The following is a 26,301-nucleotide window of genomic DNA, read 5'->3' as shown; positions in this document are numbered from 1 at the left end:
TGAGACTTTGATGCTCTGACATCTGGCAAAGATGCTGCTTGTAAGTTGCCAAGTCTAATTTTAGCTTGCACCACATCTGCACAGAAGTAAGTTATAAATCACTACATACTACAGATTATTTTACTGTAGTATACACTACACACAATGTAGCTGTCGCTTTCCTTGCCTTCAGATAAAGATGTGGTTTTGGGACAATGAGTTTAACGTTGTTCTCTACACTTTAGATTTAGATACTTCTCTTCTTTTCCTGCATTATTTTACTTTGCAATGCCAAGTTTAACTCTTAGTGTATTAAAATACTATGAACTACAGTTAACTAGTCATCGCAGTGCATACAAATATATACTTTTTCTCTCAGTTCTCCTTTCATTATGACCCTCCTCTTGCTCATTTTTCTTCCCATGTCTAGATGAAGCTGTGGATTTATGGCTTTATGGCCATGAGTTTGATGTAAGTTCTCCTCAGAGCTGTGATGGTCTTGATTCAATGTGATTCAATGCCATTTACAAAAAAAGCATTAACAGAAGGTACATTTAATTTAACCTTTTCTCACGAGCCTGAGCAGTGAATAAACAGACTGTTGAGTTTTACTTAATCCTGCTGTTTGGTTTTCATTTTGAGCCCAGCAGCTTCAGCCACTGTCTAAACGAATGTATGATGACACTGTTGGTGCCAGAATTGGTATCTGTTGACTGACCCACTATCTTGTCAGTGAAAAAAAAAGAAAGAAAAAGAAATCTATATCTCTGCCCAGTTTTTATCTTCCTAGTTTTCATTCGAGCTGTCAAGTTGTATAATGAACGTTTATCTACAATACCAGTAACTCAAGGAGTATAAATCTACTACATTATATGAAACACCTGTCATTTCAGATAGTTTTTTCCATCTTGCATCTATATTATTATTTTTTCTCCTCCTTCTCTTCCTCCCTGTTTTGTACAAGCTCAGAGCCATAAGTCTCATGTACAGACTTGTGGGAGACTGAGACACGATAACCATAATTAATATAACAAGAACAGACATCTTCTGGGGTTATTTCACAAGCTCTTTCATCTGCTACCTAAACAATAAGAACTTTATAATTAGTCTGATACTGCAGTGAGTAAAGATTACTGATAGTGTCTGCCGTCTTCCCCTCTTCCTTTGAGACTTTGTTTTCCTTTTCTCTTCCTTTCTTTCTCTGTCAGATAGAAGATTGTTCCATCAGGGGCCTCAGCCCTTAGTTTTTGAAAAAAAGCTGCGAGTCAGATAGGCTTGACAAACTCCTTCATCACTACATCTTCACTCTAGGTGTGAAAGAAATGACATGCACTTGCTTTTATCTGAATGTCCTGAAATTGTGGGCTACTTCATTCCCTCTTGTATAGAGATAGATCTATCTCTGCTTTTATTTCTATTGTATTTACCCAAAATATTACTATTTATAGTACACCATAGACTTTCTAATATATGATTGTTGTCTCCTCATGGGTGTGCTTCGCCATATTGAGATGTAATGTTCCGTCTGGTGCCATAGTTGCAAAAAAACATCTCCAATCAATACTAGACAACTTAGCACACACACATTCCAATTATACTGCATTTTTAATTGTTTTGTGCTCATGGTTTTCTCTTCCTTTCTCATCTTTGTGTACTTCACACTCCCACAGGGCTTTATGCTATTCCCAGGATCCTTTGCTTCAGGTTTTTAGGGTTGCAGTGAGTAAAAGTGAAAGAGATGTGAAACTAGTTTGTAGATAAAGCATCATCTTCCTTTCACGTTTCCATTTAACGATAAAGTAAATTAGAACACCTCAGTCCTCCTCACAGAGATGCTTACTATTAAAAATGTTGTTTACCAGTCACATGAAGTGACCACACTATGCATGTCATTGAGGGATTAATGATCACCAGACCGCATGAGAATACAGAGCTGCACGCTTCCATCTGTGTTTTCCCCTTGAGGTGTATTGTACATGCGAAGTACGTTTCCAGTTGTTCCTCTTCAGTGAGGGCATCCTACAAGCATCCTACTCCCCTGCGGAGCATCCCCCTTCAGGCTATCTCCCGCCCACTCACTCCTCTTCACCCCCCTCCTCTGGGGCTCCCGTGAAGCAGGACGTCAGCAGCTGTTCTCACAGCACCCTGGACCATTTCACACAACTGGCATCACGCCATCATAACATCTAATCAGAGTAACCTCTGGCTACCTCTGCTCCTGCCCTCCTCTTGCCCCACTAGACCTGCTCTCACACACATCTGTCACAAAAAAACACAAACACATATGGTGACAAAAACTTACTCTAATGATAAAGCAGGATTCTGAATCACAGTTGTTTTAAAGACTGCTGTGGCACAGCAGTGAGCATTAATGCATTTAATCTCAGTAACCCATGCTGCCTTGTGGGTAGGAGTGATTCTTTAAATCAATCTCAATCAGTTCAATCCTAGCAGTACGACACAAGACACTGGCAGCTGGAGCAGTCTGAGTTCTCGTTTCCTATCCACTGACTGAAAGCAGGGTGTGTGTGACAATCTGTTAGGCTTTGTAAGGTATGACAGTGATAGAGCTCTTCATCTGCCCCCTCTCCGGCAGGTTGACACCATGCCAAAACCTGCAGAATATTAGCTCAGACAACACGTAGGGGTTTTATTTATACCCTGACACTTTTTACATTAATGCTGCCAACATAGTATTTTGTAATCTACCGCAGGAGGTTAAAGTTAAGCTGGGCTATGCCCTGATTCTGTCTGTTTTGTCTTCATGTCTTTTCATCACTCTGATCCTGTGGCTGATGTTTCTCAATCCTCTCAATGTCTCTGAATGATGCAAAGACAATGCGAACTAGAGTCAGACTTTCAGACCTTCCAGTACCAATGCTCACAAACTTTGTTTTTCCCTGCTTATGCACACAGCCACATTAAGTAGATCTGCCACCATCTAAACTGAACAAGCCTCTCTGACATGTGATATGACACTGAGTAACATAAAAGTGATGAAAGCTTGTGTGTAAGAGCAAGTTAGTGACTTTCATCCCTTGAAAATTGCTCATTTTATAGAGGTTCCACGCTATAAACCCCATCAGGCTGGCTGGAAATGAAAATGACCTCCTGATTCAAAATTACATTATTCTATTTTCTGTTTGCCTCCACTCTGGGTCTGCCTTACCTCCTCTCTCACCATGCACTGAGTGCTTTCCCTCAGTTTCAGTTATGCTTATGGTGGACTCCTCTCTGATTGTAGGGTGTTGATGATGATCGACGGAATGATGTGGGGATTCTTCAGGGACTGGGTGAGACGGATGTGAGTGTTCGGGGATTGTTTCTGAATGAGTGAACTCTTCTGGCGTCAGGAAAACTCTGTGCTCAGAGGGTGGTGATGGAGGAATAACCTCTGTTCTAACATGAAGTGTGTCAGGCTCTCCCATGGGTATTAATGGGGGCTCAGACAAAGAGTTGGTGGATAACGCATGGTTTGTTTGTAGAGTTGAGCTCTCTGCAATTCTGGTTTCTGCTATAGAGGCTCTGCTGTCTGTGGCATCAGTTGCATGAGGACAGAGAATGTAAATGCAATGAGAAATGGGCACAGTAAGACATTAGCATAAGAGATGCTGCCTCAGATTGTTTATCTGTAGAAAGCCAGCTTTTCGTGGGTTTTTTTCCGTCAATAATGCACATATACACACATGAGTATGCACATTCATAACACACAGAAGTGAGAACACGCAGTGGTGTGATTTCACACTGCTGAGATAGGCTAAACTCAAAAGCTGTACCATGACTCTTTAAATGCTGGAAATGCTGTTCAGTCTGAAAAACACTGACTATTAAAGGTGCAACTATTGTTATTATGATTGTAAATTTAAATCACTGTGTTGTCAAAGTGTATTCTTCTGTTTTACACTTAGGATGTTGTGTATACACATAAAATTTTGTCATCACACTGACCACTAGCAATAATGCTGTCCTCACACCTTCCCAACAATAAATCATATACTATGAATGTGCCAACATACAGAAAAACAAAAGAAAAAATCTGGTATGGCTTTCATGATTATTCTATTTACTGGTTCATAATGACAACATATGAAGACATATAAAGAGAAAGGTTAATATTCATAGAAAAGTATATGTCCAAGTATATTTACTTGAGAAATAAGGGGATATTCTATGATACTGAATGGGTAAAATCCTGCTAATTATCAACACTTGGCAATGTGGCAGCCGTAGTCTGGTCTAACAGTATGTTATTGCAAATCATTAACATTAATAAAATATGACCCATTTTCTTTTCTGTGTGTTTACCAAATACACAAGTATCTGTCTATTATTAAATTTTGCCACTTTAGCATCAGAAAGTTTCATAGACTGGGACGACATAATACAGACAATGTTCTAACAGGAAGTGTAGACTGCGGACAGTTTTGTGACATTCTTCAGTTAACATGAAGTGAAAAAGTACATAAATGTCAAATGCACAGATATTAAAATCCACAATACAGTTTTCGTTCAAACCTTTTTTGAGGTTTAAGTTGTTTTAGATGTTGAAAAAGTTGCCCTTCTGGTGTCTCCATTTTGAATAGCTGTTATTGTAGCTCCCCTGTCAGAATTTCCCCCTGATACTGAATACTGAAAGAGCTCTGACTGACGTCTACTGCAGGTATGGTGTTCACAACTCAGCCCCATTTCAAGAAAAATTAAATTTAAGTCTTTATTAAGTCTTCAGTCTCCACTACTGCGCTCTGTCTTTTTTCATGGTCTTGATACACCATCATCGATCAGATATAATGAAGATTAATTGTGAGTTACTGACAAGCCATCATATTATTTTTGGTCCCTGCTGTGTAGTTGTTACTTTAAACACACAGTATGATATAATCAAAGTACATGAAACCAGATTTGTAACTCACTGTTGATGTTGTGACACTGCCTAAAGGTGTCCTGCTAAAAGTCCTGCCACATAAAATAATTCAATTTTTAAAAGCCACAAATGATTTTCTAGCTCCATCATTTTTTAAAATATTTTCATTTCTATCTACACAGCTGGAAAGCAAGGATTGGAAGTAATAAACCAGGAAAAGGAAGAAGATTTTAATCTCAGTGCTAGAAGGAGGTTTTACATTTGAGATTTTTGTAAGCTCTACATCAACAGTAAAAGACGCCATTTACATAACTTTTAACATTACACTCATAAAGCAATCTATTCTACTGCTATACTGCAACATGGCAAAATTACTGACTCACACTACTATAGAGTGCCTACCTTCACTTATATCAAAATGATCAGGGTTTTGGGAACTGACATGTGAATTTGAAACCCCAGAAGCAGAGCCGTGGAAGGCAGAAGCCACTAAAGAAAAAGGGGGGGAAATAAAAGAATCAAAATGTCATTTTCAGCCATGCAACAGCGCCATCACTCTCTCGTGTAATGCATGAACAGTTTAAGCTGAATCAAACCATAATCCTCTAATATATGTCTGTCTGTACAAATGGACTCACTAGCTGTCCCATGACACACTCTCTGGCACGCACTCCCACACCTGCTATACACACACAAAAATGAGCATATAATGTCTCTACATGTGTCTTCCACACAAATGCATTTGCATATGATGAGATCATTTGTCATTTATGTTAATATAGCCCAAGAAAGTTTAGCAATAGTGTTTAATGCCACCCGTCAGTCTCAGCATTCTCATCATTTATTACCAGAGTCCTAGATGTTGATTTAGCTGCCTACTAATGAAGCCATTGTGATTCAGGATCAGTTAATGTCTGCGAGAACACCTAATGGTGGGGGATAGCGTGGATATTATTAATGTGTTACATGATTTTCCAGACATGATCCGGTCTCTGGCTTTATCAGATCAAGTTCAATCTTTTTAAAAATCCAAGGATTTGAGCAGAGTAGTACATCACTAGTGTGTGTTAGTTTGACAATGTGACTGTGGTTTTGCTTACAATCGGGCTATCTGCAGCTCCAGGACTTGATTTCTATATGAAGGATGAAGTGTGGTTATGAGGTTGGGTAGCTAGATGTATGACTGGGTTTTAGGATTTGTTTTCTATGACCTACCCTCCCCCATCGCCAACACCCATCTGTCCATCTGACCAATGGGCTGTGGGCTCAGTGGATCAGACTCTCTTGCCAATAGATCGCTAATCCTCATCTGAGCATGCTCACTGACTTAACTGGGGCAGGGACAAGACAAAGGATGCAACTACTATGACATGCTGTTCTACCCATAAGTCTGATGTAATGTTTTTATAGAAACATCTGCTCTGGCAGCCCAGATGATAGTAAAAAATGTATTGATCTCAATGTAGAATCTGATGATAAATAAGATGGGGTTTGCACTTAGAAATTCCTAGTTTTCCAAATATGATTATATAACCAAGTTGTAATCCAAAAACTCTTAAGGCTGCCTTATTGCTCCTAAGTCAGCTCCAATTCTGATGTTATTAATATTTGAAGACAACTTTTGAATGCTTTATCAAACACTGTTGAGTATGGAAGACATTACAGTTTATATTATTTAAGAGGACCAATGATTTTAAGTGATGTAGTATTACAGTCAAAAGACCTTCACCGCACGATAAAACCTTTTTGTATCTGTGTGTGTCTATCAGCGAGTGCATGTACAAACTGTAGTGGCGGCCGCTCGGTGAGAAGAGAACCTAAGACCTCAGGTCCCCGGGAGGAGAAGGTGGGGATGAAGATGATTTATGGGTTTCACTGAACTGCACCATATGCCTGCCATAAATCTAAACATACACATGCACTCACATACACACATAACAAGGGCTTGCTCACATCAGGGTCAGGTTAAAGCCAAAATATACCTCTACAAAAGGTCCAAGTAAAATTTCACAGAGGTAAGATTTTACCGTTCGTTGTCTCAGAAATGTGCAGTTTGTACTAATATTTGATTTGTTCTGAACTTCATGTTCCTACTTAAGGTAATCGATTGAATGCAATTTGTACATCGAGGGTTGTTTGTGTTTGAGTTTGTTTTTGTTTTTTTATAGTTTTTTTTTTTATAGAAAAATAATCTGATTGACTGATAATTAAAATAGCCTCAGTGGAAACCTTGGTATAGCTTTCAAAGTTTCAACTCTAATTTTGTAGACAGAAAATCTGCAATTAATTTTCGGGGAAGTGTCCTTCACAGTGAACAGTGGGGGCTCACAAAGGTCTGTGGTTCTGTTGATACAATGTAAAAGCTTCTATCAGGACCTCCTGAATCACAGGTAATCGTTGAATTCTTTGTCCACCAAACAACCAAAGTGCTTTCCTGTTCAAAAAAACACACTTAATGGATTTCCTCAAACAAACAAAAAAGTCTGACAACATCAGCAGGGCCAGTATTCCAACTCCTCCCTTGTTTTAAGTGCTTTTCTGGTGTAACATTAGAGGCCCTGCTGCTTACTGACATGGCATGTTTAAATTTAGGATGAAGGTGAACTGGGCTTTAAGGACCACTTTACTGTACATTGAGGCAGCTGACAGAATCTGTTCTTATCCATCGTGGGTGGTTTAAAAGCAGTCAGTCAAAACAAATAAAATCTGGATGTCCATACTCTTTGACGACCTTGCTCTCAAGACATGACAATCCACATGTAAAATTAATGCCAGAGATATAAATAGCCATGGAAACGGTCAATGTACGTCTTAAAACCTCCAGTAAGTTGCAAGATGAATTATGTATGATTTCTCCACTGACACAAACACCCCGCCTGTCAGAGTCTATAAGCAAATCTACAGGCACACACATTTGATTTGTCACAAGAGTACAGCAAGTCCATGCTACAGTGCGACTGTATTATCTGATCAACGTTAGCTGGTGAAAAAAATTCAGATCTCTTACTCAGGCAAAATGAACAATATCCCACTGAATACAAATGCTAGTCAAAGTGAAGGAAATGCAGAAATTTCCTGAAAAGTAAATGCAAAGTGGCCCCCTATTGTTATTTCATTGCATTATTATTGTGTTGTACATGCACCATGTGAACAGTATTTAAACATTTGCTGGTTTAGAAAAACCTAACTTTATTTCTTTATTTTCGTATTATATTACACATACATTAAAAAAGTAAACCAGTAAATTCTTTTGGACTGCGGCCATCAGCTGATTAGTTTAGCTAACTATTCAACTATCCTATCCAAAGCTCAAAAATCCACATATTTTGTCTCGCCGGTTTAATCTTACCATTTTTTAATCTAAGTATGCTTCTTCGTGGTATTGAGAAATTGTCCTTCCTGTGCCATGCCGAATAACAGATTTTTTTTTTTACGATATCTATTAGTATTGATTACCCATAACGTAAGCTCAAGAGTGGTTAATTTTCTGGTTGCCCAAGATGGCTTTTTCTGCTTTTGGTTCCTCTTCTAGGTTGGACCATACAGCTGCTGTCTGCAGCATCATGTCTGAGAGACAGAAATGACAGTGGTTTAAATGATCTCCTTCATCTAATTGCCAGAAAAGTAGCATTTACAAAATTGCTGAGACATGTCTTTGAAATATTGGTGAAATGAGGGATCAAATGGCCTTAAACACTCTATCATAGACAAATAATGTAAAAAGTTTGCTTCTACTGCCTCATGAAAAGGACTTTTTTTCCAGGACTTGTTAATCAGCCATTTCTTTTTAGGATTGATTTTTCTGCAGTGTGTGCAAACGTCACAAAGGAGCGGGTAATTACAGCTGCCAAATGCATTTACGGTAGTGTAAGCAGAGCCACATGTTTGCTGATGTATGGTGGACTGAGAGCATACAGCGGGACATAATAGGGTTAGGCCTCCTTAAGGTTTTCACAGTACTAAGTAAATGTACTAAGTTACATTGTACGTCTGGCTTAGGCCAAGCTACTTTTCTGCACCTTCCAGAGGAGCTCCATTAGGGTAATTGGTAACAGCCGGAGACCTTTCAGCTTCAACATTGTTTGTGGTTCGCTCTGCTTCGCCTTTAAGCCCACCCTCACCCTCAGCTTCAACTCCATCCTCACCCTTTGTTTTGTCTTCAACTTCAGGGGCAGTAAAAGTCCTAGATGACTCGTCGGCAACAGAGCTAGAAATTTCATTAAGAAACTGAATCTGGCTGGAGTCTGAAACTGTACCACGTAATCCATAACCAACCAACCAACCAACCAATTAGCTAGAGTCATTCTTTTTCTTGATAAATCATATCAATTATTATCAGATAACTACACAGTCATGTTTAATTGTCTGAGATGGCCTTTTAAAAGCAGGCCTCTGCAGTGAAGACCAATTGCTCAATCTATTCATGCATCAGCTTTTTACTGTTGGGCCATGTGGAGAAAAGCCCAGTACTGTCAGGGTTGATGTTGCCACTTTGCCGATCGTTTCTGTCTAACAGCTCGGAGGCTGAGAGCTTCTCCACAGAGAGAATCCCTAATCAAATTCCCTTTTATTCCTGCCTCCCCTCTCTCTTCACTCGGAATCACACTGCATTACAACACACTAACATATGCCCAAATTCCTCTCTCCAATTCTTCTCTTTTCTTTCTCTCTCAGCTACCTTTGCTGCTCCATCCACCATCATACAACTCTCTCTCATCCCTTCTTTCTTCAATCCATCAACAGCACTATTGTCGGTCTAAATATAAAGAAGCAGAACTGTGGAAGAATTCCTCCTGTGCAGGTTAGTGTGATGTGCTGTGATGAAAGGACACGGCGACAGAGAGACCTATTAATAATGAAGCACAGAGGGCCCAAGCTGCCGCACTGAGAGAAATGTGGAAAAAGAGAAATGAGTGACTAGAGAACCAGCGGAACATCACAGGGGAGATGGGTGGAGTTTAGGAGAAATGCAGATGGAGAGGTGTGAGGTTAGAGTATAAATTTAAAAAACAATACAACAAAAAGGAATAGAAAGTGGAATGGCATCACTTCTACTTTGCTTTGCATTATTACTTACTAGAACCAGAGGGAGAGCCGGCAATTGTACCTGAAAGAGAATAAGAAAAGGAAGAGGAGATGTTTATTTATGCATTCAATTTGCCTAAAGACTTGACTCTGCCTCATTCATCACTCAGGTGTAGGGGAGAGCTGTTCAGCAAAATAAGGGTTTGCTGTAGACCATCTCTCAATGTCTTGGAGTAATTACTTGATCTGCACTGCCTTCCCTATCCTCCCTAATTTTAATCCGAAAACGCTCACATTCACAGACCTTCATCACACATGTATCTTCAAAGAAAGCGCTACCACTTTGCTCCACTCGAGTAAAAACTTTTTGCTTTTCTTGCATATTTTCTAGATTGCATTATGCATGCCAAGCAAGGCTAACTATAAGTACAATCTGTAGGGACCAAACTCTTCCCCCAGCCTTGGCCATTTTGAATAGCATTTCAACAGAGCTGCAAACATTTTAATTTTTAAATGCCACTAATGGGATTCGGAGGGTTTAAAAGGCTGGTGATGGGCTCTGAAGGTGTGTGTCAGTGTTGGGTTGGAAACAATGGCATAACGAAAAAAAAAGGCTGACAATAGAGCCATTTTCTGTAGGTACGGATGTATATGTGTGCGTTTCTACCAGTGAGTCTCCCTCTGCATGCGAGTGTGTCTGTGTGAAAGGAGAGAACTTGGGAGGGGCTGCCCTAGATTATTATTTTATCATAGCTAGCTACTGTAGCTGGCTGCACTCTCCAAAAGGATTTCCTCCCCACACATTCCCCTGCTGTTACACAGCTCTGATCCACTCTCTGCACTGAGGTGACAACTTGGAGAGCTCAGTGTCTTCATCACCACCTTTCAACTCGTATGTTCTTTTCAATTCAGTCCTACTCATCCAGGAGCTCAGAATCATGTTAAAATCAGACATTCATCAGTCAAGGAAGGTGGAGAAAGTCTTTAAAAATATCTCCATGTAAACTCATCTTAAGGGAAAAGGATTTCAGAATTCATCAGATAAGAGGGATTGAAACAAATTAGATAAGTTATTGAATCATTAATACTTAATTTCTATAATAATAAGGTATGCTCACAGACATCCACTGCACAATAAAAGGTGTGTTAGAGCTGCAGTAATTGCGCCAGCTTGATGTTTTATTACAACATAAGGGGGAAACACACACTAGCATGTACATACAGGTGTTGGGGGTTCCGGTGGGTGCAGGCAGGTAGGAACCTGCTTTCCAGGACTTGGCTTTGAAGCCCTTCTTGCATCGCTGACAGTCCTGGCCGGTGGTGTTGTGTTCACACTGGCACTGGAGGTTCCCGTCATTCAGCAGGCACTGGGAGGCATGGAGGTTACACTTGCACCTTAAAGGGAATGAGAGGAGACAGTTAACACGTGAGATAAATGTTGGTGTGTGATATGTGTGGTGTGCATGACAGAGTGTGTCCCAGTGACTCCACATAAGGCAGTGGGAGAAAGTTGTATCACACCAAGGTTGTTAGTGCAGTGTTAATGAGGCAAGGTACTAAAAGAGAGCTTTTATCCAAAGGATATAACAAAGAGTAGGGCAACACCTGACTGCTAAGGGTCTGGTGCAAAGATGGAGCACAAGTGCATGCTATTGAAAATGTAAAGAATAATGTTGACAAAATGCTGGCTTGCAGAAAGAGCTGATAAAATTACCAACACAATCTCATCACAGATAGCAAATGATGGTATTTTTAGCCAGATCTTATTAATGCTTTATACCACACTGAGATGGTCTAACGCTGAGATATATGGCATTTACCATGACTATTTATGTGTCAGTGTATGTCAGTCAGGCACTAGGAAGTCGAGGAAACTCTCAAAGAAACTATATTTTGAAAAACAGAACCTGAAGACAGATGTGTCTTGGTAAACAGATCTTGGTAAAAAAATGAAGTAACAACTTTGCCCTTTGTCTTACGTCTTTAGCATCCAAGCTGTATTACCCTTTCTACACAGTATCTACTCTCCACTAAAGATGATACACTTGTTGACTGATTCCAGTGTAACTTTGCATCATGATACTGAAAGTGAGGACATCGGTTTGTTCTTTACAGGATCACATCTGATGATAAGTCAAATATCTTTCGGTTTTAAACTCTTTATCAGTCTAACATAGTTTGAAAAGGCACACCTGTGAGCTCTTGAAATTCTAAGGAAACACTTTGTTTCTCATCCAGAGGAACCTGCGGTTTCTTTGAGTTCACATTGTGACACTTTGCAAAGAGCTGTTGAAGGTTTTCGGAAGGCTGTACTTTATATCAAACCGTGATCCTTTCCAAAGCAAGACATTTTTGCCTAAACCTAAATTTATTATTTTAAAGTATCTTATTAATAGGAACAAAAGGCAGAGTCGGGGAACCACAACAGTGGGGTTTTTGTTCAATCAAATCTATATTTCTTTTAAAAACCATTGTAAAGAAATGTGAATCAAACATGTTCCCACTGATTGGTTTGGAGTGACTAAACAAGGTTTCATTGCGAACGAGGTTTCAAGGGGAGGCAATAATGGTTGCATAGCTAGTGGGTGTAATTTAATTTAAGAAGTAGTTGTCGTTAACCTAAACAAACTTAAAGGAGGAAAAAAAACAGATGTCTGGGAATATCTGGGACATTATGTTTATGTTTATTAGATCATACCTGGGAAGATGCTGGTCAATCAAAGGACTATTTTGTTTCCTGGCACAGACAGGAAATGGCTGCTGAATCACATCATTTTAAAATTTGACAGGACAGATGCAATTTGCAGTGCTGTTTCAATTTGCCCGATTATACACAAACTCTTCTTCAGAACAGGAAAAGACCATTCAAGAAAGGTTTTTCAGCTTTCTTCGAATTCTTGCCAGTTTGTATTTTCTTATTTACATCTCAATACAAATTAAAAACAGTCGTGGAAAAAAAAGTCTAAGTTGAAAAGTTGAAGTCTAAGTTGAAATGCCAAGATAGCACATTGACACTCAAAGGATCAATGTCCAAGTGCTTTATTATGTTTCCAGAGAGGAGATATATGCATTGTATACGCACACTTACGTTCACTCAGTAATAAAATGAAGATGCAATTCATACAACATGATAATAATGAAAGAAAATAGAGAAAATCCTTTTTAGAAACTGACATTTCACTCAACTGGGTTGAAATTAATGCTGTAGCTTTAATCAATAGTAATTATGCTGCTTGATAATATGTCACATTTCTTTTTTAGAATATATATATGAATCTTTAAAAGTATAATATTTAGTTTTTAATATAATAAACCATTTCCAGTAATGTATTCACTGTTCACCCAATACAACCATTTTGAATTTAATATTTGTTTGTAATTCCTGCCATTGAAATTCCAGAGTCTGTGTGCGTGGGTGTGATTATGACTGTGTGTGCATACACTTGTGCACACTTGACCTCAGCAGAATGTAGGGCCCAGGTGGGCTGATCCAGAGGTTGAAGTTTTGCCAGGAAGGAAATGAGGATCTTAAGGACACTCCGCAAGTACGACTTTAAATTAAAGCCTTTTCCAGATGAGCGACTGGACTCCAATCCAGTTTGTTCCACTGGAGTGAACAGCTATCCGTCTGCATCAAATATTCAAAGAATGGCTTCTGTATTCTGGTGAGATGACTACTTCAATCTTCCCTTCTCACAATCTACGGCGCTCTCATCAGTTTTTTCTTTCTGTTTTGGAGGACGATTATGTCAGCCTATCAAACTCAACCCTAGTTGAGTTGCAAAATAACGAAGACTGAAACTTAGAATCACGATATTCACAAGAAAAAATGGCGACAGTTGATCTGTACGTTGTGTTTCGCATCACGAGGTCGCTCGCAGTCCAACAAATTCCCCTCTTTCTCTCTGATCACTGATGGGCTGACGGAATGTGCCAGGGAAAATCCATCCACCTACGAGGCCTTGTTTCCTGCCTGCTTTCTGAAGGACACGAGCTGTCCACTTAGCGAAGACAGAAATTGAACATCTTTTTCATGGAGAAAATTGAGTGTGTCTGTGTGTGTGTGTGTGTGAGTGAGTGAGTGAAAGCGTGTTAGATGAGACGGAGGTGTGTGTGTGTGTGTGTGTGCTTCATGTGATTATGCATTGATGCATTTGTCTGAGAGCATCGTTGACAGACAACAGATCAGAGAAGCAGACGCGTGGTGACTAATGCCCGCGTTGAGTGACTGACAGTGCCGAACACATCACTTCTTTTCATCTCCTACATCTTTCCTGATAAATCTCATCTGTTCCATCTTGCGAGTGGAAGCGCTGCTGAGCACAGGATCTAGGAGTTGTAGTTTAAATCAATACTCTGGAACAAAGTGATTTTTCGAGGTATATATGGCTGCGCAGTTTATGTCTTCCAGGCCTAATGGATGCCTCATACTAAAAGACAGGGTCTCGGTTTTGTAAATTATCTTGACAGCTGACATATTGCAGGCTGATTTTATAGCCTGCGTGGTTTTGAAACATGAATATTCCTTGCTGAAAAGCCAGTTCATTCTTAAAAATAAAATAAAAAACTATCATTTGATTTTGATAATTTAATGAGATAAAGCATTAGCCACACAGTCTTGCAGGTTGAAACTTCACGGACAGTTAATCTCCTTGACCTGCTTTTCTGACCTCCACCTCGTAGTTCAACCAATGAAGACCAGGAGTACTTCTAGCCTTGCACTCCTTCCGCATGAATGATACGACATTCTGACTTTTCAAGTGCCATGTCTCTTTGCTCTGCCTCTTTCGGATGACAGCCTGCTCTGGGATTTTTCCCTATCCCCCTTTTCATTCCCTCCACACACAAATAATACATGGACACAATCATATGTTAATGTGCAAGATGTCTGCCTTCGCTGAAAAGTCATCAAAGCAGAAGTAGCAGCCATGAGCTGACGGAAGTTATGATGGGACAGCTGGATCCGTCACAATCCTGTCTATTTACTTAGAAAAAGAGGAAGACGGGAGATGAAATGAGAGAAGGTGGGAGAGGTGACAGGAAAGGGCAAAAGAAAGTAGAGCAAGGGGGTATTAGAAACAGGAGAGAATGAGAGATGTAAATTCATTCCAGTCTGAATTAGAAACCACTCACTAGTAGGGGGGATAATTAGCTAGTGTAATTATGGGTCAGTGTTTCTCTTCATCAGTGCATTAAATGCAATGTCTGTGAAACTAGGAGCACTATGGGGCACTTGGGTCCCCATTTTGTTTCTCCTTTTCCTACACTTGCATGCGAACATGTTGTATCCAACGGTTACGCATGATTCCACTGATGTACAGGTGGTAAGAATGTATCAGTATATCCAGCGGTGTACTGAAGCAGCAAAGATCTCTGCAACTTGTAAACATGGATCTAAATTATGCAATAACTGTTGATATCTAATGCACACATATAGGTTCATGGCTATTTCTGACTATGCACAATGCTCATCTTTATAACGCGACCTTACAGATGAAAAACTATTTAGAAAAAACATAGTAAGAAAACATTAACATTGAAACTGAGTTCTTTGTGGAGATTGTATATTCTAATCTAATTGGCTGCACATTGCAGGATTTATAACGTGATTTCTGCTCTTTGGTTCCAAACCCTTGTGTTATGTATGGATAACATCCAGGCAGGCATTAAGTTTGCTCTTAAAGATGGGGAAAAGCCATCATTAGGTTTTGAACACAGTGCCGGAGTAAGCTAACATAATATGACATACATTATTTAGATATTTGCAGGCTCATGTTTAATAAGATTCTACAGTCCTTATTTCCATTTAGGTGTGTCTATATTCTGGCTGTACTTGCTGCATGTTCTTCCCACATATCCAGAACATAGTAGTGTCACCCATTAAGGTAACGAAATTCTGAATAGGTCATTTTTTTTTTATGGCCTGTCTGGTATAAGCAAGCGTTCAGGCAAAGTGATGTGAACCTGTAACCATATCTTATTAACATCTAAACCCAAAAATATGAAGTGGATGTCAAAACCAAACCAACCATGGCTGACAGCGAAGTGGAAAAGTGGAAAGTTGCTGGACAACATTGGTTGAATGGATGGGACTGTAAATTGATTTCCTCATGCTCGATAGTCTGTGGGGCAACACCACTGTCTAGCCCCTGCTCCCCCCATATAAGCATTTTTGTGTAATGGTACAAAACATAGGTATGCAGTGTTTTGAGCCTCTGCAATGTAATAATTCTACAATTTCATTGCATGTGCGACAGTTACATGTAATACAAAATGTAGACATGTTACAATATGGATTTACAGATGTAGGTATATAATGATTTTTGTGCTAGACTAATGTAGCTATTGCACATTCTGTTGTGAGACTGCGTTGTGGGTTTCACTGTCCATTCCCTGTACAGTCTGTCTGTTTAAAAATATGTTGGCCCTGAGTATTTAATGATTCGGGACTGCCTGCTTTAGACAGCAGAGACGCAGCAATTAGGGGGGGATAAATAAGAAGACAGATAAACAAACATCAAAGGGGAGTCATGTGGTGGCAGAGCCTGAAAAAGCAGCTGGAGGCAGCAGTTAATGGGGCTTTATCTCTCTTTACTGTAGTTGACTTGTATTTCTCTATCACTCACCAGGGACGCAGCTATCACTCCTCTTTCTTATTTTCTCCTCCCACTGATTTTCTTTCTCTTTTTGCTTTTGTTTCCAAATTCTATTGACTGTGGATGTTCTTCAGTCTTTCAATCTCTGTCATTTTCCTTTTTATCCAGCATCTCTTTCTTTCTCCTCCCCTGTCAGCCTATGCCATACCCTTTTAGCTCCTTTGGTTCTGCTCGTTGCACCAGTGTTCACTGAGGAGTACATTGGGTAAATTGGGTTGTGGACATGTGTTTGAAAAGAGTGGGAAGAGGAGAAAGTAGAAGGGATATAGATGATGCAGGGGGCTTAGCAGTCAGTACATCAGAGATTAGGGCAGCTGTGTCAGAGCCATGACAGTCTGCCTGCCTCTCTGACTGTAGTGGTAAAACTCAGAGGAGGAGCAGGGGGAGGGTCTATGTTGACATGATCTAACCTGTTATGACAGACTGTATTGATGCAGCTTTGACCAAGCAGGAGGTCTACCTCCTCACACTCTGTGTTCGATCAACCGTCACTGAAAAGGACCATTCCACACTCGCAACAGTTCCCTCTCTTTGTAGCACAAGCAGTGCTGTTCAGTCTGCTGGAGGAACACCAGAGGGAAAGCCTAATGGCCTCAGATTGTCATGGTTTTAGTCAGAAAGAAAGACTTAACACCCAAACCAGGACCGAGTGAAGAAATTTTGCTCATCCATCCATCAATTCTTTAAAGTGGCTTTATTCTGCTCAGGGTGCAAGCCCTCACTCATATCTACAGCCAATTTAGAACACGCATGTCTTTGGACTGAAGGAAGAAATAAAAACACCTGTGGAAAACCCACACAGATGGAATGAACATGTAAAGTCCACACAGAAAGCCTCAAGATGAGATTCGTCCTGAACTTGGTGTGAGGTGACAGTGTAAACCACTGCACCCCCCATGCTGTCTGAATCATTATTCATATGGTACTAATTACTTTTTTACAACTAACTTTCATATAATTATATTGCTTTATATAATTCTATATTGGATTTTTTATCGAAAATAGTTTGTCAGATGAAATGATCTGTACATTTTGACACTACACCAGACTTGTATGTTGGAAAGGCTTACAGGGCCTCGGGATTACTTTTACATATTTTTACCTTTCGACTTTTCTAGATAAGTTTCAAGGTAGACTGGCTTTTTGATTATGAAGATTAAAGTGCCAGTCTGCAACATTTAGGATGATATATTGGCGGAAATGCAATATAATATTCATAAAATATTTTATTAGAAGAAGAATCTCAGGAAAATGAGAATCTTGTGTTGAATATTTCACTGAGGGACAGGAGTAGACGTGATTTAAAAAATTAAGCTAATCAAACATTTGCCAAAAACACATCGGAAGGTGATTTGTAAATCCTGCATGTCCAACAATTAGCATTGGGTTGGTAGAAAAAGAGGAGCTCTCTGATGCAGAGTATCCCAAGCACAGCTGGAAGTGACCAAGCGAGGTATGGGAGTTGCATAAAGCCGAGATCATTGATCAGCAGCACGCCTTATTGGCTTCTACTGAAGTCTTTATCACCACGTCCCCTCCTACTTCCTCCCCCGCCTCGCCTCGTAAATTCAGAGCAGCTAATTGGACATGACTGCGTTTATGTTCCAGCTTCATAAATTTCTTTCTCTGAAGGGAGAGGATCGATTTTCCTCGAGTGCAGCCTTCCGTGGCAGCACGAGGCTCTTCAAACATTTCCTCTCCTCGTTACCACACCTCACCTTTTTTTCTCTCCACTATCCATCCTCTCACATGCGCTCTCACTCTCTCTCAAGACTAAACAGGTAATCTATATCTGACCACCCCAACAGTAGTGTGGGGAGCAGGAATCACAGTGTTTCTCTTCAGTACTTTTTTCCCACACATTTCTGTCGGCTCCTCCCACTCTTTCACGTTGACAGCAGAACCCATGACAGCTTCTTAGCAAATCACTCCTCCCAAGCTCATTATTTTTGTCATTTTTAAATGTGAACGGCAAAAAACCCACTAATGCTTTAGATAAATTTTCTTCTCCATTTTCAGTTCTTTTTTTTTTTTTGGTATGTTTCAATTATCCTGAAGGAGAAATCACTTTTCATTGGATTTTTCTGAAAAAAGGCTTAATGAGCTGTGTCTCCTGATAAACATAAACACACACACACACATACACACACACACACAGTACTTCCACTTTAAAAATATGCTCACTATCAAGAGGTCACTGGATGCTTTTGGCCCTGGAAAAAATGGGGAGTGATGCGTCGGTGATGCGTCGAGAAAAAAGACTTCTTAAATTATTCAAAACCGAGGAATGACCTTGATTGTCTTTGCAATCCACACTCCCTGTGCATTTGTATCTTGTGTGTGCACTATGCAGTGGATGGGGATGTGTGACCTCCCTGGTGGGTTTTTGGGAGGATTCATTATTTTATCACAGTTTGCTCTTATTTAAAAGGCGTCTTTCAGTTTGTGACCCTGCACTTTAATGTGGGATAGATGCAGAGGACAGAAAGGGACTATGTACAACTAAGCTTACAAGTAAATTATTTACACAGAATACAGTAAATGGCTATTACGTGTGTGCCGAGCTGGCACCCAGACCTGAGAACAGCCCTCTGATTGGTTGTGTTGGGTCATGCAAAGAGCAGCAGGCAAACTCAGCCCCACTTTGAGGTACCCGGGCTCTGAAGTATACACAGTAAGAACAGGACCAAATAGCTAAATAATGGAGACCGGGCACATCCTGTTCTCCCATGCAGACCACAGTGGACTGTTCTCATGAGTGCAGCAAAGAGCTATACACTGGAACAGTTCAGGTGTGGGTTGCATGCCAGCTGTGTACTGTTTTTGCTGGCCTTTCAAACTACCAGCGATAACAAAATGCAGCTTACAATAGGATTCTGTCACCTTGATTGTAGTCAGTAATACTTAAGGCCTATGAGGCCAGGACACAACGTGTAAATAACTTTCACTTCAATGCCTGATTTGAGCCTTGTTTTAAGAAGTGGCTGCATTATAAGTTAAAACTTATATTTTGGAACCCACACTCTTATACTACCTCTTATTTTTGGAAAAAGGACTATTTTTTTTGGTTGAATTCATACTTACTACAGTCATTATTATCAACACAGCAGTTGTTTTTGACAAATTTTTGCAGCTGTGTCTCAGAAGAGATTTTAACCCCCGATGTTCATCATTGTGTGAGCATGTGTATGATCTGTTTAGTCTGCATTTAAAAAAAAACAACAAAACAAATAAATCCATTCTATATGAGCTCACTTTCTGGTACAATGTTACTACTATTCTGTTTTTTACAATCATTTTTTTTTTTATCCAAAAAATTGCCTGTGATGTAGACAAAAGTTTCAGACTTGTAAGTTTTTGTGACAGATTTTGTCATTTTTCCCCTAATTCTCTAGGAACTATTCTAACATAATTCTCCTCAATGGCAAACCATTAATCTGAATGCAGATGTCACTTTGGAATACAGCTTGAACAGGCTTTGGGACTGAAAAAGGGGTTCACTGTCAGTGCTTTGTGGAAATTTCAAAGTCACTTAGATCTTTTCCTCCAGCCATGTTGATACAAAATTAGAATCAACTGGCACTTCTCAGCACGAGTGACACAGCACAACTGGTAAAGCTTAAATGTACAAAGCAGTGCTCTTGTGTAGAAGTAAAAGTGTAAATACACACAAGACAATGTTTGTTTAGAGCTCTGACATTTTTGGAGTTTGAGTCTTTTTAGGTTAAAAGAAAACTTGTGTTACTTGCTGGCCCATTCCGGGATCCTGTTGGCTTGAATCACACACAGGAATAATTCTCCCATTCTCCAAACAGAGAGATCTGACTGTCTACTGCAGGTAAGACACTTACCACTCAGAATTCTTCCCCACAAACATACCTTTAAAATGACACGAATGTTACTTAACACTTTAATCTCATGTAATATGACGTATGCTTATGTAAAAGGGTCCCTGCCTCTGTCTCCACTTCTCACCTTACCTGCCATTCCACCTGGTCTCTTTAAAACCACTCTTTGGTATACAATGCCAAATTGTAACATAATGATCCCATCAATGTTCAAAATGGAAACCTATTATGAAGAAGAATGAAAGCACCCTATCGGCAACACTGTAGGTCACCAACAGGCTGATGATGACGTTAATAGCTCTCGAATCTTTAGAAATGTAGACTATAATGCACTGCTGCACATTTACTGTGGATTTACAATAGTTTTTTTTTTTTTTTATAGATTTAACAATTGGAAATTACATTTAAGTATTCATCCATCACCTTAACAGTTAATGCAGTCAGTTACCTGATGAGAGAATATGACTAATTTATCAGCATAAAACAGTTACTGTTAATAATTTTCACTTATGTTGAATTAAAGGCAGAACTCTGACACAATGTGTGCAGTGAGGTGCTGGAATGATGACATCCTTTGTGTTAGCACAGTTGGGTAAATGTAAAGGGAGTTGATTAGACCTGAGGAAATACTTGTCTAAGAGACAGAAATTGACATGCTGAGCAAGCCTGTTTTAGAGGACTGTTGAAATAGAAAATATAACTGGTTTGATTACTTGGTGCTACACACAGTATGTTAGTAATTTCTTCCTTGATATATACTAGTTAATTCTAAATACATTTTTGCTATTCTTATAGTTTTGTTTGAAATTTTAGTAAAGATTTATAGACCTTAAATATAACAGAAGGTTGATCTAACTGCCGTCTGTGAATATGCAATAATGTGCTTATATATATTGTAAAGTTATGTAGAGCAGGCAGTTATTCAACTGTCATACTGTAATCCAATATAAGTAATATACAGTCAAAAAAAGCTCTTTACGGTTCAACTTCAACAGATACAATGAACCCTCAGTTTGACTAAATTTGCAAATGTTAGATAAACCTTGTCTGTGATGACCAGCTCTGACAAATCCTACCTCACCAGTTGATTTAATTACTTCCATTGGTTTGTTATGTATGGATTTCTGGTTGACTAATCCACATTTTTGAGAATGTAGTCATTACACGGCAGCTACAAGGTGGAAATACTGAGCCACAGTACTGACTGCTTAATCTATTAAGGTGGGATTCAGCATATGCCTGCTTCGTCCTTCCAGACCTGTGGCCAGATGCATACAATTCTGTGCTGTTTCATGGCTAAAAATGTGTCTATGCAGATATGTGCATTTGCCTTTACACAATTATGCAATTATTTGTATAGCATTCACAATCAAACATAGCAGTTTAGAATAAAATAGTAAATTTGACAAGTGTATTATTGTATAATAATTTTTAACTTTTTTTTTTTTAAAGTGACAAAATCAGAAAGAAATCACTATTAAACTATTACGATGAAAGCTGATTTAACCTTTCCACTTCATGATGTCTGGCTTCAGTTGGTCTAAAACAACATGTTTGTGTAGTGTTAAGAATATTCAAGGCGCAAATGGTTTTGCTGCAAATTATATTTACTTTATTTTCCTTTATGTATGTTTTTTATGTGTACACGTCCTTGTTTATGCATCATCTGGCCTTGGAAAAGTAACATTTAATATGATATTGTTTTTAGGACACATTACCAATATTTTACCATTTATTTATTTAAAAATTTCTAAATAAAAACCAAAGACCGTTTAATTGACAATATTCATTTCAGCCATGGTTTCACAGAAATGCCTCAGATTTTTGTAGAATGCTTTTGATTTCTTAACGGATTATTTTGCTCTCAATGTGTCTATCATAGTTCTCTCTCGGTACTCCGGCTTCCTCCCACCGTCCAAAAACATGCATGTTAGGTTAACTGGTGACTCTAAAATTGTCCCTAGGAGTGAGTGTGAGAGTGTGTGTGGTTGTTTGTCTCTGTGTGGCCCTGTGATGGACGAGCGACCTGTTCAAGGTGTACCCCCCCCTCGCCCAATGACTGCTGGGATAGGCTCCAGCCCCACCACGACCCGACAGTTGGATTAAGCGGGTATAGAAAATGGATGGATGTCTACCATATAAAACACATCGTATATACATAACAAGGATAAAGATCTTCAGTGGAAGGTTCTTTAATTTGTCATCCGACTGTATGTGTTCATGTTTGAAGTACAGACAGAAATTGGGTGCCATGTGAAATCCCCACATTAGCAATTCACCTCATTATACTAATAAAAAGGTATCGTACTGTTGAAAGTAATGTTGACAGTTTTTACGCATAAATAGATGCACCCTCAAAAACCCCTGACCATTGTGATCCTTAAGGATTTATCCACATAAGAAATATTTTGCTGGTCTTTGGCATTTTATGGGTGGTCATTCAAGACCCTTTGTGCCTAAAGTTTAATATGCATGCAGGTTAAATGACATAGAATGGCCGATATCGTCTTTCCAAAGCAAACATGTCTCTGCATCTGAAGGTGTCTTCCACTGAAGCCTTGGTCCATTCAGCTCTGACTGTCCTGAGATTGCTGTATCTGTACTGGAAATTAGATTGTAACCTCCCTACAGAGTCCTTACTGCTGCTGAATTTGTTTTAATGAACACTACTGCAAAGAGTAACACCTGGGGTGAGAGGAAATTGGGTGTGAGTTGAAGGGAGGGGGTTGTTATACATCCTCTTATTCAAGATATGAACAAGGGATAAGAAGTAATGGGAGAATGGAGGCAATGGGAATGGGAAAGTGATGAAGAGGCAGAAAGTCATGGATGACATTGTTTGGAAGTTCTTCCTGTTGTGTAGTCCCCCTAAGTGTCTCCAAACCCCCCAGGGTGATTTGGATCATTGAGGGGGGGATCTTTAGGTCTGTTGCTGTGTGCATACATTAGAGTTTAGAAAAAGAAAAAGAGGGGAACAGAGTACATGCAGGATATGTAGGTCATCTCCCTGATGCTAGATGAACAACACAGAAAATTCAGAAATGCACTTTTGAACCTGTAATGTGTGATGGTGTTATACTTTAAATAAATTTGCATTATTTGAATATAATCCACCTGATGCTGTTGCCCTTTCCTAATGTTAAGCAAGGCATCTATTTTTTTCACTTTCAATAACTTTACCCTCTCATTCTTTCATAGCTGTATGTCCACATATTTGAATGACGAAATCATTTGTGGGAAATCTCCATAAAGTCATCAAACCTTACACACGTTAATACAAAACACACATAAGTGTACAACTCCAATGTAGCCTCTTTTACACCTGTTCTTCTGTATTAAAGTTTAATTCCAGTGAGACCATGGAGGGGAGGATGCCTGGGGATGAGGAGTTGAGCTGGGATCATCCAGAGGACAAGGGTTAATATAATTATCCTACTAAAACCTTGAGACTGAAAGAACATCATTAGTCATAGCAAGAGAAGAGCTACCCAAGCCGCAGGCCAGTGGCAAGACGAGGAGAAGAGGAGGGAAGAACAGGGGAGGAGAAGAGGTAGGGAGAAAAGGAGAGAGCTTCAAAATCCACCAGTGCACTTAACAAGACAATTAGTACAAGGACTAAAACTTAGGGGGCTTTGATGGGGAGAAAAAAAAAAGAAAATGGAAAGACATACTTATTAGTACTCTGAACGGTAGCAGCAGCTGTTCTGTCTATTTAGTAATTATGATATCTTGTGTAATAATATCTCCTTAAATGAATTACTTGTGGTAAAATGGTTTAGAATTTAGATTCATATCTGAACCAAGCAGATCATGACACTCTTATGAAACAAGTGTCCAGCATCATTTAGAAAATAATTTAATGACCTCTGGTTTGTGCAGATTCATTATGAAGCTATGGTTACTGAAGGACCAAGTATTTCCTATTAATAAAGACAATCAACTACATGCCTCCAGGCATGTTAGTTGATCCAGTACTAATCCAAAAACTGGTGAATTCATTGATCAAAAGGAATCACAACATCTGCAGTGCTGATTTTGAATCTAAGTTCAGAGTTGAATTGTGTAAAGTTTTTAATGATGATTCTAATTTCATAGATTAATCTGTGATTTACAGATGTATTGACTTTTAGCATTAAGTTTGCTGCAAAATGCACTGCGTGGTTCTAAGATTAAATTCAATGTATAACACTGCAGTTTGATTCACTTGGTTATTGATTGGTACTTTGTCAGAGATTGTGTATCAGATCGCTGCTTCTTTAAAAGCTTGTTAATAAGGAATAATACTAAACTCACAAGAAAGGGATGATTAATTATTGTTTAGGTGCTATTTAATATGCACAAGCCCTCAAAATCTGTTGTGTGTGTGTGTATGTGTGTGTGCATATTAAATTAAACAAAGCCTGTAGGCTATAAATGGTTAAATGCATGAATTGATACTGGATGGCTGAACAAATATAATTGAATATAATATTATTATCTATAGTATAAAAGAAGTATAAAAAAGTGTAATGTTTTTCACATAGTCAAAGTGATCAAGTGTTCACCAATTATGCCAATATTTAAAGGGTAGTCGTACTTGATCATTCAATGATCATGAGGAGTTTCGGGATTCAGGATTTATTCCATAGTCAGTAAACAGGACATTCTTGGGTGACTCGTTAACCTGGACCGAAAACTTTCAGTCTGTCATCCCTCCATGGCCCATGATAGGACAACATTGCGGTAAAAATACGAGACTCTGACATCAAACACTGACTGACAGTATGAGCCGGTATGTTTCTTACTAACAAACACATTAGCTTTTTTCCTCTCTTACATTCAAACTCCGGTTGATGAGTTGTTTATCGGAACCCATCAACATGCTTGTAACGACAGTGGCAGTCCTGCAGTAAAGATGGCAGTGTGTCTTTGATCACACCATGCCTGTAATAATGCTATGCTAATTAATGTGGCTGACTGAGAACGAGCCATCTTTCCAAGGACACCCTCCCTCTACCTCATGTTCTCCCACTTACAATTCCCAGCATGCTTTTCAGCTTTAAAGCACGCTTGTAGTATCAAGAGATTCCCTTCTCACCAGATGTAGGGTAAGGAATGGTTCAAGCACTTAATTCTTTATTGTATTTGTGTTTTTAAAAGGATATTTGTGGGATGGGTGAGAGAAGGGAGGGAAAGTGGAGAAAAAAACAAATCTACTGAAGAGGGCGGAGATGGAAAAGTTCATCTGTGAAACAAAAGACGAGAAATGAAAGAAAAACAAGCAAAATCGCTGACTGTAACTTTCTTCCTTTCTGAGAGAAAATAAACTGATTATCAAATCAGTTACAACCATTGTGTCATAAATCATCGCTTATGAGAGGCACAATGACACATTCCTCATTGCGGTTGCTCAGCTTTCTGCATGCCTTTCTTTTCTGGGGTGTGCTCATGAATGATTTAAAAAGCGATCTGTTTCCAAGCCTCGGCTGCCTCGAAGGTAGATAACGCGGAGGGGAGGAGTCTGAGTGAGGTGGGAGGGGACATACATGAATGTTGTGTCTTTGATGAGAACACACAAGCCACCACATCAAGCATGGCACATATATTTCATTCATGTGGGAGAAACAATGGCAGTACTCAGGCACAAAGGCTTTTCTAATCCAACGGAATAAACGGGGAAGTTTTCAACAGAGTGGGTTTCTCTCTGGTGGCTGCGGAAAATAATATTTACAGAGCATCACACCTCACATCATTCATCACAAAATCACACAGTCTAGCTAGTCCCCTGAAACTAGGAGTTAATCCATCATCTGCCTCCCTCTCTCTTCTCCCCTTTATCCAAGCTTGCACCTTCCATCCACTCACCTTCCTCTGCAAAGGACAGGAAAGAAAACTTTCTGATTCAAAAATAGTTTAACAGCCTACAAAGTCAAAGTCACTCTAAAAAGCTAAT

At 39.3% G+C, this 26,301-nt stretch overlaps 1 protein-coding gene across 1 annotated transcript in view; it reads right to left on the bottom strand.

The window, feature by feature from the left end:
- ntng2b (netrin g2b) overlaps positions 1–26,301 on the bottom strand; it is a 76,128-nt gene that overhangs the window by 27,337 nt on the left and 22,490 nt on the right. The window contains 2 exon segments of the mRNA XM_072372192.1: positions 9,918–9,947; positions 11,088–11,260. Coding sequence (XP_072228293.1) covers positions 9,918–9,947; positions 11,088–11,260 — 203 coding nt within the window.

Source organism: Leuresthes tenuis, unplaced genomic scaffold, assembly GCF_036924035.1.
Source record: "Leuresthes tenuis unplaced genomic scaffold, fLeuTen1.0.hap1 SCAF_19, whole genome shotgun sequence".
Lineage (NCBI taxonomy): Eukaryota > Metazoa > Chordata > Actinopteri > Atheriniformes > Atherinopsidae > Leuresthes > Leuresthes tenuis.
Note: the sequence above shows the minus strand (reverse complement) of the source record. Positions and strands in the feature narration are given on the sequence as shown.